This window comes from Sminthopsis crassicaudata, chromosome 3 (assembly GCF_048593235.1).
Source record: "Sminthopsis crassicaudata isolate SCR6 chromosome 3, ASM4859323v1, whole genome shotgun sequence".
Lineage (NCBI taxonomy): Eukaryota > Metazoa > Chordata > Mammalia > Dasyuromorphia > Dasyuridae > Sminthopsis > Sminthopsis crassicaudata.
Window position 1 is genome coordinate 486,421,628 of NC_133619.1, and position 18,505 is coordinate 486,440,132.

Here is an 18,505-nt window from a genome sequence, read left to right on the forward strand (position 1 = left end):
AATATGTTAGTCTGATTCCCTCCATCCCCCTACTTTATTAAATCCTTCTTAGAGAGGACAGATCCTGTTCTTTTAATTTTTGTTGTATTAATTTTTATATGCCTTTGCCAAATTGTAGCTTTTGAGGAGCTATTTTCTTCCATAAGATTTTGGATCTCATTTTGGTTAACTTTCTTTTCATAATTTTCTTGGGGCTGCTTTAATTTTTTTTCTAATTTTTCCTTGATCTCTCTTGATTTTTTTTTTTGTATTGTATATTTGTTTTGTCCTTTTTAAGTTCTTAGGAATACTTGTTTTATTTCATAAGTTCATAATAAAAAAATTAAATTAAAAAAATTTTAAACAAAGCAAGGGATCTCTGGATAAAAAAGGAATATGGTAAAAATATAATCAGAAATGAATTTAAGAAGAAAATAAAGGCATCATTAAAACTTTTTTTTTAAAGAGATTATTATTCACATACCTTAGAGATTATCAAATCCATTTGTTCCCACTGTAGACATCAAAATTTGGGCATAGTTTTGGGGAAAGGACAGAAGAATGGATGGGAAGAAAAGTGGTAGAACATTTATTGCATAAAATTCATATATGGAATTACCAAAAAGCAAATTACTTTGTTTGAACTGAATAGTGTATATCACAATATACATAGTGCTAGTTTGCAAACATATATCAATGCTGATGTGTCTTGAATATAAAATTCAAGTTCAGTTAAATGCAAAAAAAAAAACTTTGGTAAATTTGGAAATAGCAGACTATTTAGTGATGAGGTCAGAAGCCAGACTGCAAAGGCCTGAGAAATGAAAGCAGTATAAACCATTCATTCAAATGACTGCATAAAAGAAAGATCTTAAAAAGTCACAATTATGGGTATTAGTATACTTCAGATGTATGAGACTTTAACTAGGAAAACATAATTTTCTAAATGCCTTCAAGTTCTATGTAGTAGTCAAATGTTGACAATTTAATTTCTAATTTAAAGAAAAAGATGATTAAAATGAAAAATGAAGCTGATGATTTTCTTGAATATTTAAATGCAATTTTCTTTATTTTTCTTTTATTCTAGTTACTATTGCTGCACAAGAAGAAGAAGGTAAGCATTTCTTTTTTGTAATTTAATTTAATAATTTTATATAATTTAATAAATTTAATATAAATTTTGGCATATTGAGGGCAAATTCCCTTTTAATTCATGCTATAGTAAATACATTAATGTATATAATTATTCCAAAAGGGGAACACTATATTTGTTTCAAAGTTAAACATTTTTAAAAAATAGATGATTCTGTTGGATACTTGACTTTATTCCCATTTATTTAGCATCTTTCCATGGAAATTGGTAATGGAATTTTTAAAGGTTACTATAGTACTCTTAGTGTATATTTATTTCTATAAATACTTAATCTAATTTTTCTCTCCTTAAGCCTCTTACTATTATATATAAAAGGAGTAGTAGTCCTCTAGTTTTTGAGACTGATAATAATACATTCACAAGGCATTGTGAATCCAACTATCACGATAGGCTAATTAATTGGCACATGGTTGAGAATTGTTGTGAAAGAGGTCCAACCTAATTTTGGCAGTGAAAATACTCCCATTACATGAGACAAATATATTCTCCTTAGGAAACCTTTTAGGTTTGCATAATTATATAAGTTGAGCTCCCATTTTTTGAAAATACTCTATATTATCTACTCAGGTCTTTCCTTTAGACTAGTGGTCCTCAAACTTTTTAAATAAGGAGCCAGTTCACTGTCCCTCAGACTGTTGGAGGGCCAGACTATAGTAAAAATAAAAATTCACACTCTTTCTCTGCTCCTCAGCCCATTTGCCATGGGCTGCGCAAACGTCCTCAGCGGGCCACATGTGGCCTGTGGGCCATAGTTTGAGAACCCCTGTTTTAGACTAATTATTAGTCACAGTGTCATCACATTTTGAAAAGTTAAATATAGTCAAGCAGGATAAACAGATTGAAAGAATAATGAATCTTTCTTAAAATATCATATAAGTAGAAAGCAGGTTTCAAAAACACTTAAGAAATGAGATTCCAAAAATAAAACAATTATTTATAGAAATAGAAGAGTTTGGGGAAAGCAGTAGGATATTGTTAATGTTATAAATCTCTATTCTCATTAGTGTGCTCTCTCTAGTGCTGTAGACTCTAGCCTATCATCAGTATTTTTTCCAGTGGTGAGAGCACAAACCATTTCTTATGGCTCTTGCGCATAATTTTCATAAATCTTTAAAAGAAGGTCCACCCAACCTTTTGCAGACTTTCCTTTAGACCTTTTAAAATTATTTAATAATAATAATTGTCGTCATTATAATTAGCATTTTTGCAGTACTTTTAAGATTTGTATAACACTTTACAGTATTATTCTGACAACAACCCTATGAGATAGGTACTTTTTGTTATCCCCATATTACAAGGAAAAAGAAGAGATTTTTAAATACTTGCCTGTTGTCACACAGCTAGTATCTGAGGCCAGATTTCAACTTGAGTCTCCTAACTTGCCTAAGTCCAATGCCCTGTATGTTGTGCCACCCAGCTGCCTCCAGCAGAACATGCAGGCTATATACCAATCACTTAAACAGCTATTATGTGCCAAGCATTGTGCTAAGTGCTGATAAAACAGTCCTGTTCTCAAGGAGCTCACAGTCTAATGGGGGAGACAACATGGACATGACAAGTACAAAGAAGCTATATATATGGTAAATTGGAGGGAATCTTGGAGGGAAAATGCCAGGAATAAGAAAGATTGGAAAATGTTCTCACAGAATGTAGGAAATTTATCCATCTCTTACTACATGATAACCACTTCTTTTTCTAATTATATTAATATCTTTCATATTCTTTATGTCACACACTCACTTCTACATCTTGCTTTTCCATTGCCCTTTTAAACTATATATGTATAACAAAAGAGAGAGAGAGAGAGAGCATCTCATGAAGAGTATTTTGTTTAAAAAAAAAAACTTGGGATCCTCTGAAAGTACAGTGATATTCCCATACTGTTTCTGGAGCCAGAAAGCCTGGGTTTCAATCCTGTTTCTGACCCTTCCTACCTGTATGACTTTGAACAAGTCACTTCCTGAGCTTCATTGTCTTTATCTATAAAATTAACTAGAAGGCCTTTCCACTCTAAACCTGTGTTCCCGGGATTTATCTCTCTTCCTGTTCAATTCTAGACACAGTTCATCATCCATGTTAAGTATCTGTCTAAAGTGTACAGTATTAATAGACCAGTTCTATGGGTTGTCCCTTTAACTGCCTATCATTATTTATACAGTAGCCCTTATTCAACTTGTTTTTTTCTATGTGATAGACCAGCTTCTTTGAGTGATTATAGATTTCATTTAGGAGGATCTAATATTGTAGAATTTGATTCAATCAGCATAGTGTTATTCACAAAAAAGCATCTGAAGGACCTCAGGGTCTATATAGGAAATTTTCCTCATCCTTGCATGACAGTGGCAGATGCTTTAGGAAGTTTAAAGGTCCTGTTTTTATTGCCTCATTTGATCGTAACCAGAGCATTAATGAACCAAGTTTTCTCTATGAAATCTTTCAAGGAATTGTGTATGATTTTTTTGATATATGTATGAGAAACATTTTGTTAAAAGGAGAGACATAGACCACATTTTCCTTTACTGAGTCAAATACTTTTATTATAATCAATATATATTCCAGTATGTTCTTTTTTTGTATATTTTACTCAGTTCTAACTGTAAAAATGTGATCTACTATGGAATCAATTGCAAATATCTGTACCTTTCTCTTACACTTATTTTTTTCCCTTTTTAAAATTATAAAGATAATGTCTAATAAAATGTTCATTTTAATGTGCACTGTAGAACACAAAAGGATTATATGTGAAACTAAATCTTGTTATGTAGAATGTTTCTTTTTAAGTATATCATAAATTCAACATATAACTTTTCAGAGCTATTCCATATTTTATTTCTCCTGGATTTCTGTAATCATTTTCTAGGGGAAGAAGGGTAGGGGGGAGGGTGTGTGTTGTTAATTATACCATCTTTTCTTCCCAAATCTCTTCTCTAATGGAAATAAAATTCTACAAAACTCTTGTTAAAGCTTAACAGTATAGTCAAGCAAAACAAATTTCTGTATTTGCCATGTCCAGAAATGTATGCTTTACTCTGCATCTTCTCTAATGCTTTCACCAAGCATGCCCTCAGTTTACATGCAGATTATTTTCATAAAGATTTTAGAAATATTTGAAATAAGAATGGGTTCGTAGTTATGTATTCTCCATAGCCTTTTTTGGGTATTAAAGTCTATGTTTTTTTCCTCCAACTGTTGAGATATTAATAATAATTGTTTGTTAATATTAATGTAATACCACTTGTCAGAATAAAAATATTTTGTTTGGATCTCTTAGCTGGCAGAGTATAAAAACATATGTAAATTAGGATGAGTCATTTCCTTCTAGTCAAAACTACAGATTCACACAACCACAGAATTTCAAAATTGAAAGAAATCTCAGAAGCCATCTTATCCAGTGCTTAATAAACAGATTCCCCCTTATAGTGTAACTGAAAAGTAGTCATCTAGTCTCTGCTAAGATCAGCCTATTAAGTTCCAAGATGGCCCATTCTACTTTTATATAACTGATTAACATCAGTTCTTTGTAACTTTCAGTCATTTTTTTTCCCTTGAGTCTTCTTTGCATCTCATTTAAAACAACAACAACAAAGCCTAAATTGATCGATAGATTGTGTGTCTGTGTGTTTTCTCATTTTTATTTCTTTTTGGAATGGATCCCTTTGAATATTTAGATTTTCAGCCTAGTCATGGAGTGGCTTCTATTCTGTTTTAGTCTATATGATCCTACTTAAGATTCTTATGAAATCTTTGAATTTTCTTTCTCAAAATCTAGGGTGGATTTTTTACTTGGCTTTCCTCTCCTTTACCACAGATTTTAATAAGTAGTGGGCACTGTTCACCATGGTTTACATCATTCTCATCCCAGCAATTAGTTTCTTCCTGTTGGAGAGAATCAGATACAGAAGAACCCTAAAAGGTAGACAGAATCAAGTAAGCTTATATACAGTCAGAATTGTTCTAGGCAGTTACTTTGGTTTAAATACCTGGAAATACCATAGAACAGAAGACAGTAAATTGTGTCAGAAGTCTTGGGGATGTTCACAGAGCATAATAGAGTACATATTATCTCAAGGTTACCTAGTTGAACAATTTTAATTACTGTAACTTTTATAACTAGCAGCTTCTGATTCTTGTATACCCTTTACATCTTTGCCTACATATCCATGCTTTACCTGATAAAGTCTGCTTGATTTTACTTCTGCCCTAGGGAACATAAATGAAGAGCATACATATAAGGATTATTGTGGTTAGGTCAACTTATACCTCTTTCCTTGCAACACTGATTGTCTTCCATCAATCTTGTTATATTTATCACTGATTTTCATGGCTGCTGAGCCGCTTTCTGTTATTTCCTGGGCTTCAACTCTTTTTCAAGACACCTGCTGTTCTTTCCTACCATTGCTAGGGGATAGCAGGTAATAAAGGGTACTAATAGGGTTTTAAAACCTTGGGAAGAGCTCTAAGGCTGGCTCAATACATAGCTTAGAAAAGTGAGCTATTGTGTTCAGACAATAACTCTCTATTAGTTAATTAACCCCACCATATCTTCCGACCCCCAAAGTCCTAGGATATGACAATTAGAGTTTTGTACATAAATTGTACAGTATGTGTATATATAAATAAACAAGTATGTAAATAACAATAATTTAGCAAAACCTCCAGAAAACCTGAGGTAAAATTTTTTATTCTTTTAGCTGCTTTTTTTACTTGTCCAGTTTGGATTTAGAAAACTCCTTTTCTTTTTTATGAAATATTTGATTGTCAGTTTGTCTGCAAGGCCATTTTTGGAAACTATATCCAACAATATCCTCTGGAAGCTATTTGGGAGCTGAATCTGCAAATTTGCTTCCAGATAAGCATGCAAATAAACATAGGAGCAAGAAAAAAGGACTTGTTGAGTTGTTTAGGGGCTTACTTTCATTCTATATGCCTTCCTTTATTATACATATCTGCTAGAAAAAATTTTTTCAAATGTGCTCAAATGTTGGTCTCCCTACAAAACATCGAAAAAAAATGGAATAATATCTACAAGGTGCTGTAAAGGAAAATCAGCAGTATCTTTACTGTATACATTCTGATATTATAACTATATAAAAGAAGGAAGAAAGGAAGGAAAACAGGACCAAAATTAGTGAACTTCAGCAAGTCTGGGAGATACAAAATAAGTTTCTTTGTTTATTTGTTTTGATTCTGCCTTGTTGAAAACCTTGGGTTTGGGGCAAAAGTTTAACTGTCTGTATTATCTGTTAATTTGATTGTTTTTATTAATGGTTGCTATGTTAATTTTTTCTTTCCTGAGTATATATCAGGCATATAATGGGCTACTAACCTTAAAGAGGTTCAGAAATGCATGAAATTTTGGCTTCATTGCCCTCCCAGACATCTGAATTAGGCAGAATGCCTAACTTGAAATTTCTCACGACTGGGAAGAAGAAATTGACCATTGAAAGGTTTTTTGCTACTTACTTCAGACCTTCTGTCCCTTCCTCTTCTGTCTCTCTTATTTCCCTTTCTTTGCTTCTTTTCTCATCCCCCAGACTTCTAATAGAAGTCTATTCACTCTCTACTTTTTTTAGTCCATTTAAACTAATCTGGGCATTCAGTGTCCCTCGTTGAAAAGTTTTCTCATTCTCTGATCTGAAAATTTGCTCCCAGCAAATGTCCTAGAAATAAAAATTGAAATCATAGATGTATCATTCCAATTTTTTTTTACCCCTGAGGCAATTGGGGTTAAGTGACTTACCCAGAATCATACAGCTAGGAAGTGTTAAATGTCTGAAGCCAGATTTTTTCAAATGTGCTCAAATGTTGGTCTCCCTACAAAGCATTGAAAAAATATGGAATAATATCTGTGAGGTGCTGTAAAGGAAAATCAGCAGTATCTTTACTGTATACATTCTGATATTATAACTATATAAAAGAAGGAAGAAAGGAAGGAAAACAGGACCAAAGTTAGTGAACTTCAGGGCTTGTGCTCTATCCACTACACCACCTAGCTGCCCCTAATTGTTTTCAAAATCTTTTTCTTTCCCTTCTCCCCCAGTTAGTCAGACCACTAAAAATTCTTGGGTTAGACCCATTAATTCCAACTATATCTTGCTTTATGAAAAGTTTGTTTGTATTATGCTGGTTTTTTGCTTGCCTCACTGTTGTTTGCTTGAGTGTTGAGCAACTTAATAAGAGACTTATAAATTTCTTAATATTATCTCATATCTGGGCCCTGAGTGAACATTTTTCTTTTCTCTTCTCTACTTTTAACAATGCCTATGGTGTGATACATTGTACCTGATTAGGGTGGATTTATTGTCATAGGAACCTCTCTGCCCATATATACTAGTTTTCTCCAAGAAACCATTCTTGAAATTTAATTATCCATCCTAGATATTAAAGATTAAATTGTTGACACAGTTGCCTGGTTGTCTAAGTCCCAGTTTCTTAAATTGTGGTTCACGACCCCTTAAGAGGTCTAGTAACTACATGTGGGAGTCACAAAATTAAAATTTTAATATATTTATTAATATATTGATATTATATATTATTATTATATTAATATAATTATAATATCAGTAAATGTTTGATTTGTACATCTATTTTTTGTGCCTATATTCCTGGGGTAATATAAAAATTCTTCAGGCAAATGAGTAGGAAAAGTTTTAAGAAAGCCAGCATTATGCTGGGTATTATACCCTTTGATCCAGCAGTGTTACTACTGGACTTATATTCCAAAGAGATCTTAAAGAAGGGAAAGGGACCCGTATGTGCAAAAATTTTTGTGGCAGCCCTTTTTGTAGAGGTTAGAAACTGGAAATTGAATGGATGCCCATCAATTGGAGAATGGCTGAATAAGTTGTGGTATATGAATGTTATGGAATATTATTGTTCTGTAAGAAATGACCAGCAGGATGATTTCAGAAAGGCCTGGAGAGACTTACTTGAACTAATGTTGAGTGAAATGAGCAGAACAGGAGATCATTATACACAGCAACAACAATACTATATAATAAATCAATTCTGATGGATGTGGCTCTCTTCAACAATGAGATGAACCAAATCAGTTCCATCTGTTCAATAATGAAGAGAACCAGCTACACCTAGTGAAAGAACTCTGGGAAATGAGTGTGAACCACAACATAGCATTTCCAATCCCTCTTGTTTTTGTCTGCCTGCATTTTTTGACTTCCTTCTCAGATTATTTTTACCTTATTTCTAAGTCTGATTTTTCTTGTGCCGCAAAATAACTGTATGGATGTGTGTGTGTGTGTGTGTGTGTGTGTGTGTGTGTGTGTGTGTGTATTGTATTGTATTTAATATATACTTTAACATATTTAACATGTATTGGTTTACCTGCCATCTAGGGGAGGAGGTGGGGGAAAGGAAGGGAAAAGTTGGAACAGAAAGTTTTTCAAGGGTCAATGCTGAAAAATTACCCATGCATATATCTTGTAAATCAAAAGCTATAATTAAAAAAAAAAAAAAAAAGGCCAACACAGTTTAGACCCAACAAGGGATAGCAAATCTAAAGTCATGCCTTGATAGGGAGAACAAGGAAAGCTGTATCCAAATGAACCAATGTTGTAAACTCTGCTGAATATCCTGCCTTTGCTGGTGTTGAGTAAATTTCTCTTTGCAAAATGTTAGATGATCTAACAGGTATCTCATTTCATTCTAATACTGTAACGTGCTATTGTCTCCAGAAATTGCCGATCGCTCTCTGGTCTAGAGGAGAGACTTCTTCCTCCAGAGAGCTGCCTTAAGTCTGGCCCAGACAAGACTCCCTATCTTTTGAGTGCCCCCCTCTTTTATCCTCCCAGAGAATGGGCGTAGGATAACACAAGGGCTTCTGGGAAAAATTACTTCAACCAATGAACTTGCTCCTCCTAAGCATGCAAATTTATCATGTGGAAGGTTTGAATTTGCCTTTTAAACTATTCTCAAAAGCTTTTCCTTTTTCAATTTCCTCTTGCTTAAAACAAAGAAAAAAAAAGCTTATGATGAGAATTCTTGAAAATAGATAGGAAGTCATAAGGGGAATACTTCAGCCCAGATGAAATTTATGTAGAAAGAAAAAACCATCAGGCCAAGAAATATTTGGGATCTGGCTTTTGAGTCAGCTTTATCAGAGAAGGACTAAGGAAAGTTGAGGCAAACAAGACAAAGGAAAATAAAATTACAGGGATCCATAAAGAACTATATTAAAAGAACTTTAAAAAGATTTCTGTAAGGATGTGGTTCCCGCAAAACAAGAGAAGGGAACTGTAAGGGCCCTTTAAATGGGCGCCACAGTGCAACAGGAGATTGAGTGGCCCGGAAGTATTCTCTGTGGATATTAGCACTGTCCTGTGGGTAGGATCTTGACCATCTAAGCTTTTCCTTCTTTCTCTATTCATATGCTCAAAAGGAAGGGGAGAGAAACAGACACATAGAAAGAGGATACCTTGTTACCAAAAAAAAAAAAAAAAAATACCTTTACCCTTCCCTATCCTTAACTTTTTTCTTTGTCCAGCCACCATAGGATACTTTCCCATTTTAATTTTTATTTCTCTGTTCTTGTTAACTATTTAATTGCATTAATTTTAACCTAGATAAAATTTGATCTGTTGTAAAATACTTGTCTGTTTTTAATATTATGTTGCTCGAGATTGTATCCAGAGAAGTTTTTTAGTGATCTATAACAAATCAAGTCTTTAAAAAATGGTTTGAAAAATGTAAATACAGTTTTAAATAAAAGTTTAAATTAACTTCAAATATTGAAATGTTGGATAGAAATCACTTTGGAGAACTAGAAGATTCCATTTCATCACTGAGAATCTGATATTGAAAAAATTTATTGGCTAAAAAACCTCTAATTTGAGGTGCTTTTTTACCAGCATAGGAAGTCTGTACTTTTTCTGTGTTAGCCATGGGCAGATAAATGCTAAAATTTCTAAACAAAGAACTTTTATCCTTTAAATCAGGGTTTGGGAACTTCCACTCCAAAGGTAATGAAATCATTTGCTAAGATTATTGGAGGCAATGATGAAAACTAGGTATCCCAACTTCCCACTATTTGAATTTTGCATGACCTGAAAATGATCTTATAAATATCCAAATGACCCTTCACAGAAAAAAAGGCTCCCCATATTTGCTCTAAGTCATGGTCCAGTAGCAACTGAGATCTTGGATATTTATCACACTGCTGCTCAATTACTATAACAAGTAGTAGTAGTAGTAGTAGTAGTAGTAGTAGTAGTAGTAGTAGTAGTAGTAGTAGTAGTAGTAGTAGTAGTAGTAGTAGAAATAGTAGATTTAAATATTTCTTGTGTAAAGATATGAAGATGGCTGCTTTGGATAATATTTGCTGCTCATGGGGGATTGAGCTGTTTTTTTGGAATACCAAATTAATGGCTCCTTAACCACTTTTCAAGTCCTGTCATCTATACTCAGCTCCCTACTTAAATTTACTCTTTCTCCTCTGTTTCCACAGAGCATTTACCTGTAGAACACAAGATAATGAAAAAGAGAAAAATACCAATATGTCTCACAAACTCTTTGACTGCTCTTCCTAGAAGTATAGCAGAAGAGCCACAGTCACACCATAGAAATAAGAGGGTGAAAGCCTAGATCACTCTTTCTCTACTTCTCTTAGTTTTTCAGAGCCTTGTCTACTTTTTACTTCCTTCAGTTTGCCAAACTGTGACTATTTCTCAAAGATGAGTTGATATAACCAGGATAAACCAGCAATGAAGGTAGTAGAAAAATGGTTTAAATGTTATATCTGGGGTTTTTTTTCCTATGTTAAGTCATGGGTAGATGACATGACAGTTACCTCTGACGTGGAGCCATAGCTCAGATCCATTGTTCCATGTCCAATAGAAAACAAGACTAATGTATCTATTTTCTCCAGCTTTGCAATTAGAAAAGATAAGTGAGTCTTAGCATAACCTTTCCTTATAACCATAACCAAAATAGCAACAAATATTGATATTTTTAATTTCCTTGACATCTATGTCATGACTTTAGTTGTCTACTACTTTCAATGATCGCAAGCTGCTCCCCAATGAAAAGACCCATTTTCAAATACTGATATGCAAATATTGAATTTATGATTGTAAATCTTGGAATACCACAGTCTCCAAGGAAGTAGACTGCAGCATATATCAAGTGATAATTTACATTTTTAAAATTACTTACAGGATATCATTGGGAAATTTATAATGGGATGAGGAGTGGGGGAACTGGACTGGTGACAGGCTACATGTGAGAGATATGTTCAAGCAATGTGTGTGCTTGAAAAAATAAAAAGATTTCTAGCATGTTGGGTAGATCTCCTCTGGGGGATGTATAGGAAAATATGGACAAGACTCATCAAGATGAGAATATTTTTATAAGTCATGATCTGTATAAATGGAAGAGATGCCCTCTTTTGGTGACGTCATAGTTCTGTTGAGTCATTATGTTATAACTCAAGGGAAGTACCTCATAGACCATAGCACACCAGACCATTCTATCCTCCCCCATCTCCCAAACTCTGTCAAGGTTCTTGTTGCCATGAACAATTTTTCTATTTCATCCTTTGCCATCTCCTTCTTTTGCCTTCAATCTTTCCCAACATCAGGGTGTTTTCCAGTGAGTCTTATTTTTCTCATTATGCATTTAAGTATTTAAGCTTCAGCTTCCATGTTGGTTCTTGAGAAGTCTGAATTGATTTCTTTAATTATTGACTGATTTGATCTCCTTGTTGTCCAAAGGACTGTCAAGAGTCTTCTCCAGTATGATAGTTTGAAAGCCTTGGTTCTGTGGTGCTCAGCATTCCTTAGCTTTCCTACTCTTAACATCCATATAGTGCTGTTAGAAAAACCATATCTTTGACTATATAGAATTTTGTTGGCGAGATGTTATCTTTGCTTTTTTAGTGTGCTGTCTAGATTTGTTATATATTTCCTTCCAAGACAGAAACATCTTTTAATTTCATGTTTGCAATTGCCATCTACAGTGATCTTTTTGAGCCCAAAAATGTGAAATCTGATACTGCTTCCATTTCTTCTTTTTCTGTTTAACAGGAAGTGATGGATCCAGTAGCCAGCTATCTTAATTTTTTTGATTAAGCTTCAAGCAGTTTTCACACTCCTCTTTCACTCTCATCAAGAACCTTCTTCACTTTCTGTCATCAGAGTGGTATCTCTGAATATCTGAGATTGTTGATATTTCTCCCAGATCAGGATTTAATTCCAAATACATTTAAAACAAAACTGAATGCAGTTCTAATGTTTAAGTAAATTTACATAAACTGGGGTTAAGTGACTTGCCCAGGGTCACACAGCTAGGAAGTGTTAAGTGTCTCAGAGCAGATTTGAACTCCAGTTCTCCTTGAATTCAAGGCTGGTGTTCTAGCCACTGTGCCACCTAGCTGCCCCAACATAAACTTTTAAAAATATATGTATGTAGGGTCTTTCTCAAAGAGAATGACAAAAATTGCTTCAATTAATTTTGAATTTAAGCTTCATAGAGCATATTGCAGTGATCCAATCAGAAAAGTCACAGCATGATGTTCAAATGGTTCAACATGATTATAGTAATGGTAATAGTAGCACTAGGTTTACATTTTTTGGTAAATGTTGAAAATGGGGACTGAAAAATAGGAAGCTTTTTCTAATCAGCTCTTCTGCTAATAAGGACTGGATTGTTTTATTATAATGCACAATATTGCAATTCTTTCTCATTTACTTTCATTTTGTAATTCCACATGTTGAATGTTTCACAGCACTAAATTACAAATTCAACTATTTTTGCTCAATTAAAAAATTTTTTTATATAAGGCTGAAAAGAAAGTGAGTAAAGGTAGTCATTTTTGAAAGTTTGATTCTGAAAAGCCTTGGCACCAGTTTTATGAAATAACAACCTACCTTACTCATCAGTTACCTTTTTTAAACTAAATTGTTAATGTGGATAAATCCAATACCATAAATTTATTCCCTCTGGTAGAATTCCTAGCAAGTGTCAAGAAAAATTCACATTAAAAAGTTTTATTGACATTTTCATTGACCTGGATTAAATATTTTAGTCCAGCTAGAAAAAAAAATTACTTAAGACTTCAAATATATTATATGTTTTGTAATTTTTACCTACACCCACTGAAACCTTGTTTGTATTTATTTTTATTTACCAGGAAAGGCAGCTATCTACCTTGTGATTTTCCATCTGTCGTTTGTCTTGTTTATGTGGTCCTATTGGAAGACAATTTTTACACCTCCAGTTTGCCCCTCCAAAGAGGTAAATTTAATGTTGGTAAAAACTAGAATCTTTTCACAGATTGAGGAAGTATTTTCCTTTCTGTGGGATTTATTTAAAGCATAATGAAATATGCCTGGTTTTTATTTCATTTCATTGAATTGCTTGATAAATTAATATTGTAAGTTTCAAATTTTGGGCCTACTCTGAAACAGTTATGTGATTTGGTGAAAGAAACTTTAATGTGCATAGTATATGTCTTTTAGCCTCTCATAGTAACATGATATTGTTTAAAAGTTGATTTAGGTATGGATAGTATAGTTCTAATATTTTCCTAAATTTCAAATAAGCTTTGGGATAACTTTTTAAAAGAGGCAGGGATGAACATGAGGATAGTTTCTAAGCAATAAAGTTAATTTTCATTTTGAATTTAAGTTTTGTAGGTATTATTATCTCCATTCATAGCAGAGGACACAGGGAGATTAGTGGTTCATGCTTAGGCAAACTAGTTAAGTGTCAGAAGTAGGATACAAATGCAGGCCTTTGACTAATCTCTGTGAGCCTCATTTTCCTCATCTATTATTATGAGGAAAGAAAGACAAGTAGAAAGGATTTAAGTATTTATATAACTCTTACTACATCTGAGAAATATGCTTGACACCTTTCAAATATGATCTTAGTTGATCCCCACAATAACCCTGAAAGGTAAGTGATTTTATTATTCCCTATTTTACAGAAGAAACAATTAAGAAAAAATGAAGGTGAAGTGACCTTAAATAATTCTAGGGTCACATAGCTAGTAAGTGTCTGAGGCCAGATCTGAATTTCCATTTTTTTGGATCTCCAGATCCAGTATGGACTTTAAGACTGCCACTTTAAGATGGTAGTCTAGGTAATATCTAAAGTCCATGTACATCCAGAAAGAGAACTATGGGGACTGAAAGTGAATCATAGCATAGTATTTTCACCTTTTTTTGATGTTGTTTACTTGCTTTTTTTTTCCTTTCTGATCTGATTTTTCTTTTGCTGGTTAATAAATGTGGAAATATATATAGAACTGTACATGTTTTACATATATTGGATTGTTTACTATCTGGTGGGAGAGAAGGATGGGGGAAAACGGGGAGAAAAATGTAGGATACATGGTTTTGCAGGGGTGAATGTTGAAAACTATCTTTGCATGTATTTTGAAAATAAAAAAGCTATTAAAAATTGAGCCCACAAGTATATAATGAATGGAGAAATTGAATAATAGAAGATAAGCTGAATTTCTAATTTATCGAATTAAATTTTGAAGAAACTATAGGCTGTACTCTAAAGAGTTAGATGAAAAAACAACCTAGTGATATACTATCTGTGAAAAATGGACTCAATATGAAAAATAATAGGCTAAAATTAGAACTATATTGTGATAATACAAGAAAGACTGGATGATCAACCATAATATTAGATAACAAAATTTAAGTAGAAAAGCATTGACAAAGATAAAAAAGGTATTATAAATAATAAAAGCCATAATAAAAATTGAAATATAGCATTGAATTTATGCTCCAAATAACATGGATATTTCCTTTGATACTTAGATTAATCTTTGAGCATAAAAATAGATCTCCATCCAGGTAGATTGTAACCTCATCCTTAGATCTTTCTAAAACACAGAATTTGCATTACTTGCTGGTGACTTTTGCTGGAGGTGTTTTGTATTCATAAGGAGTGTTGTAGTTACATTTGACTTTCACATTGCTGTATAAGTAAACCAGCTCCTTTTTTTTTTTTTTAAATTTTGTATTTTATTGCTATTTCTCATACACAGATCAATATTGAAAACATATCACAATCTACTTTACAATCACTATATGTTTGTCTAGATTCACAGGAAAGAATGTAATTTTTACATTTTACATTTTAAAAGAAAAGATTTCAAAGTATTCAAAGAAAAGATAGGGTTCTGGTTGCACAGAATTCTGGGAATCCTCAGAATTCTGCTAAAACAGCCAAAGGTAGATGGGAATCTCTTAGGAAAAAAGGCCTGACAACATACACACACACACACACACAATTAAGTTAGTGAGAAAGAAGAAATATGTGGCATAGCCCTGTGAAAATAGCATTGAGAACATTAAACCTCAGAATAAGCCAAGAGTAGTGATAGAATAAAATATAGATGATAAGATAAAAAGGATAAAAATAAGATCTTTGAAAAAAATTTGAGAAAGAAAAAATTAGGAAGATAATAGAGCCATATTATTTAGAATTTGAGGAGATCTTAACCCTAAACCTTTATTTTATAGGTAAGGAAACTAAAGCCCAGAAAAAGTGATTTCCCCAAAGTTATGGTACATACCCAGAAGGGACATAAATTCAAATACTCTGGCGCTTTGGACAATGATAACAGATGATGGAGAAAAAACAGATGTTCTCATCTCTTGTTTTGTTTTTGATACTCCTGCTAAGGAGAATGATTTTTACACTGAAAAAGAAAAAATAAAAGTTGATAAATTAGGGTATTGGAATCCAGTCTAAATAAGAGAACAGTTAACTCACCCAAGTGAATTTAAGTTGCTTTTCTTGAGGGAACTACATATCCCAGGTTATTGAAGATCTAATTGCCCAGTCATTGTCAAGTAATCTTTGAAAGATGATGGAGATTATGCTTCAGGGTACATAAAAGTATAGGTACCAATTTATAAAAAAAAAAAAAAAAGAACTAGAAAAGATAAATGTACTAATTTATGAAAAAAAAGAGGAAGAGGCCAGTTAGCTTGATTTCAACTCCTGGCAAAATTCTAGAAAATTATTGAAGAGATGTTTTTAAAATATCTAGAAAAGGTAATAGTAGTTGTCAAGAACCAGCTTGGCTTCATCAGAAATATTTTGTGCTAGAATAATTTCATTTCCTTTTTTAATAGGGTTACTGGACTGGTATATTAAAGAAATGATATACAGACACTCTACCTAGATTTTCTCATGTCATTTTTGTAGACAAGATGGAAAAATTTAGATGCCAAATAAGTGTATTTAAAATTGTATTAATATCTCCTGGTATTAGACCTCTTAGTATTGTTCCCTGTAACTCCAAGTCTTAAGCAGATTGAATGATCTTTTGGGAGGTAGAGGGGTACAGGTTTATTTTAACCTTTACAAACATCAAATAAAATTGGCATCATAGTAGAATGGTTGGAAATGCTTATTATACATGAAATTGCAAATATGTAATGTACAGCTGACTTTTTAAGTATATAAAAAATTTAACACACAACTTTGAAAGCTGTCCTTTTTGTCTTTGATTTCTTATAGACTTGCTTCTGATTTCTCTGGATTTAAAAAAATGCTTCAGTGATCCTTTTTTGCTCAACCCTATTCTTAACTTTTTTTCCCTTTTATCTATTTCCCCAAATTGGGGGGGGGGGGAAACAACATAATGGCCTTATCTTTTTTTTTTTTTTACTATCCATTAAGTCTCACATTTCCATCAGAAGACGTGTTGTATGCTCCAGCGCTATTTCTCTGCCGTCAAGGTTGATTATGGAGTGGATCAGAGTTCTTAAGTATTTCTTCTCTTTTAAAATTTAATTTGTTTTAAATAATAAGTTAATTTTTTTCTCCCTCCAGTTACCCCTATATTGAAAAAAAAAAATGAAACCCCTTGTAATAAATATGCGCAGACAAGCAAAACAAATTCTCACATTGTCCATGTAGATGGACATTTTATTCTAAATAGATACATTTTATTCTAAATTTTGAATCCCTCTCTTCAGGGAGGTGAGAGACATGTTTTATCATGGTTGGTTATTGTGCTGATAAGGTTTCTCAAGTATTTTAAAGTTGACTTTATAGCGTTATTGAATCAGTTATTTTTGGTTCTATTCACTTTAAGAGAATTCATAAAAGAATGTGTAAGCTTCTCTGAAACTATTCCATTTGTCATAGTTTGGGAGCAACGTAATATTCCATGACAAATGTATACCATAATTTATTTAGTCTCTTTGCAGAAGATAGGCATTCCCTTGTTTTTAGGTTCTATGACATTACAAAAAGAACTTCTCTAAATATCTATGTACATATGGGTCCTTTTCTTCTGTCTTTGATCTTTCTTGGGGTATAGTAGTCCTAGAGTGGTTTTGCTGATTTAAAGGGTATGCACAGTTAAGTAACTTTTGGGGCGTAGTTCTAAATTGCTTTCCAGAATGAGTGAATTAAATTTGCAGATTTGTTTTCTGATGTTTCTGGTTTTTTAAAACCTCTCTAACAGTTATTTTCTTTAGTTGTCTTCTTTGCCAATTTGATGGGTGTGAAGTAAGCTTTAAAATGCTTTAATTTGCATAGTCCATGGAATAATGAGTCAAGTAGGGAGGTAGAGAAGGATTGCCTAGCAGTAGTGAGGCCTAGTTATCATGGATCCAATCTGCACAATATGGTGATTTTTTTCTCTAGTGTCATTGTGTTTAAGAGCAAAGGCAGCTAATAGTGGTACTAATCCAAGCCTATGGTTTGGCATAGCAAGATCTTCAATAGGTTAAAAAGGCAAAGGATTTGCAAGAAGACAATATAGTTCACCAGAGTCAAGATGGAAGAAAAATCAGGGCAGGGCTGATGGCCTGAAAAAGAATTAAGGAGGAGAGAGGATTTCCAATCATATGAGGGCAAAAAAATAGGTTTGGGTGTTGCTTTTTACCTGTTTTAATTTTATGTAATGAAAATTGTCCATTTTACCTTCTATGATGCTTTCTATCTTTTATTTGGTCGTGAACTCTTTCTCTTTTTAGTATTCTGGACTTGCTACAGTGTTATCTGCAAATAGAAGCATTTGTACAGCCTAATCCAAGTGAATGGACTGGAAGAGTATGGGAGAGCTTTTACTAGTTTGAATGTGACCAAAGGCTGTATATATTTTCAAATGAATCAACAAGAATTTATTAAGCACTACACTATAGAGTAAGGAAACAAAGGCAAAAGTGAAAGTTTCTGCTCTTAAGAATCTTCTAAAAGAGTAAACATGCATATGTATTGGTATATACAAAGCTGATAGAAGATAACCTTGCATTACCCTTTATGGAGAGACCAGGGATGATAGTGCAGAAAAGTATCTTTTGAACTGAGTCTAAAAGAAAACCAATGATTCCAAAAGAGGGAGTTGAAGAGGCAGGAGAAGTCAAGTAAGGGGGGCAG

The 18,505-nt window shown here is 33.1% G+C and overlaps 1 protein-coding gene across 2 annotated transcripts in view; it reads left to right on the forward strand.

Annotated features, from left to right (window-relative positions):
- Nucleotides 1-18,505, forward strand: part of ZDHHC20 (zDHHC palmitoyltransferase 20) — an 80,172-nt gene that overhangs the window by 33,746 nt on the left and 27,921 nt on the right. For both annotated transcript variants that reach the window (XM_074303674.1, XM_074303673.1), the window contains exons 2-3: nucleotides 1,067-1,093; nucleotides 13,275-13,378. In XM_074303674.1, the coding sequence (XP_074159775.1) occupies nucleotides 1,067-1,093; nucleotides 13,275-13,378 (131 nt within the window). The remainder of the gene's footprint in view (nucleotides 1-1,066; nucleotides 1,094-13,274; nucleotides 13,379-18,505) is intronic.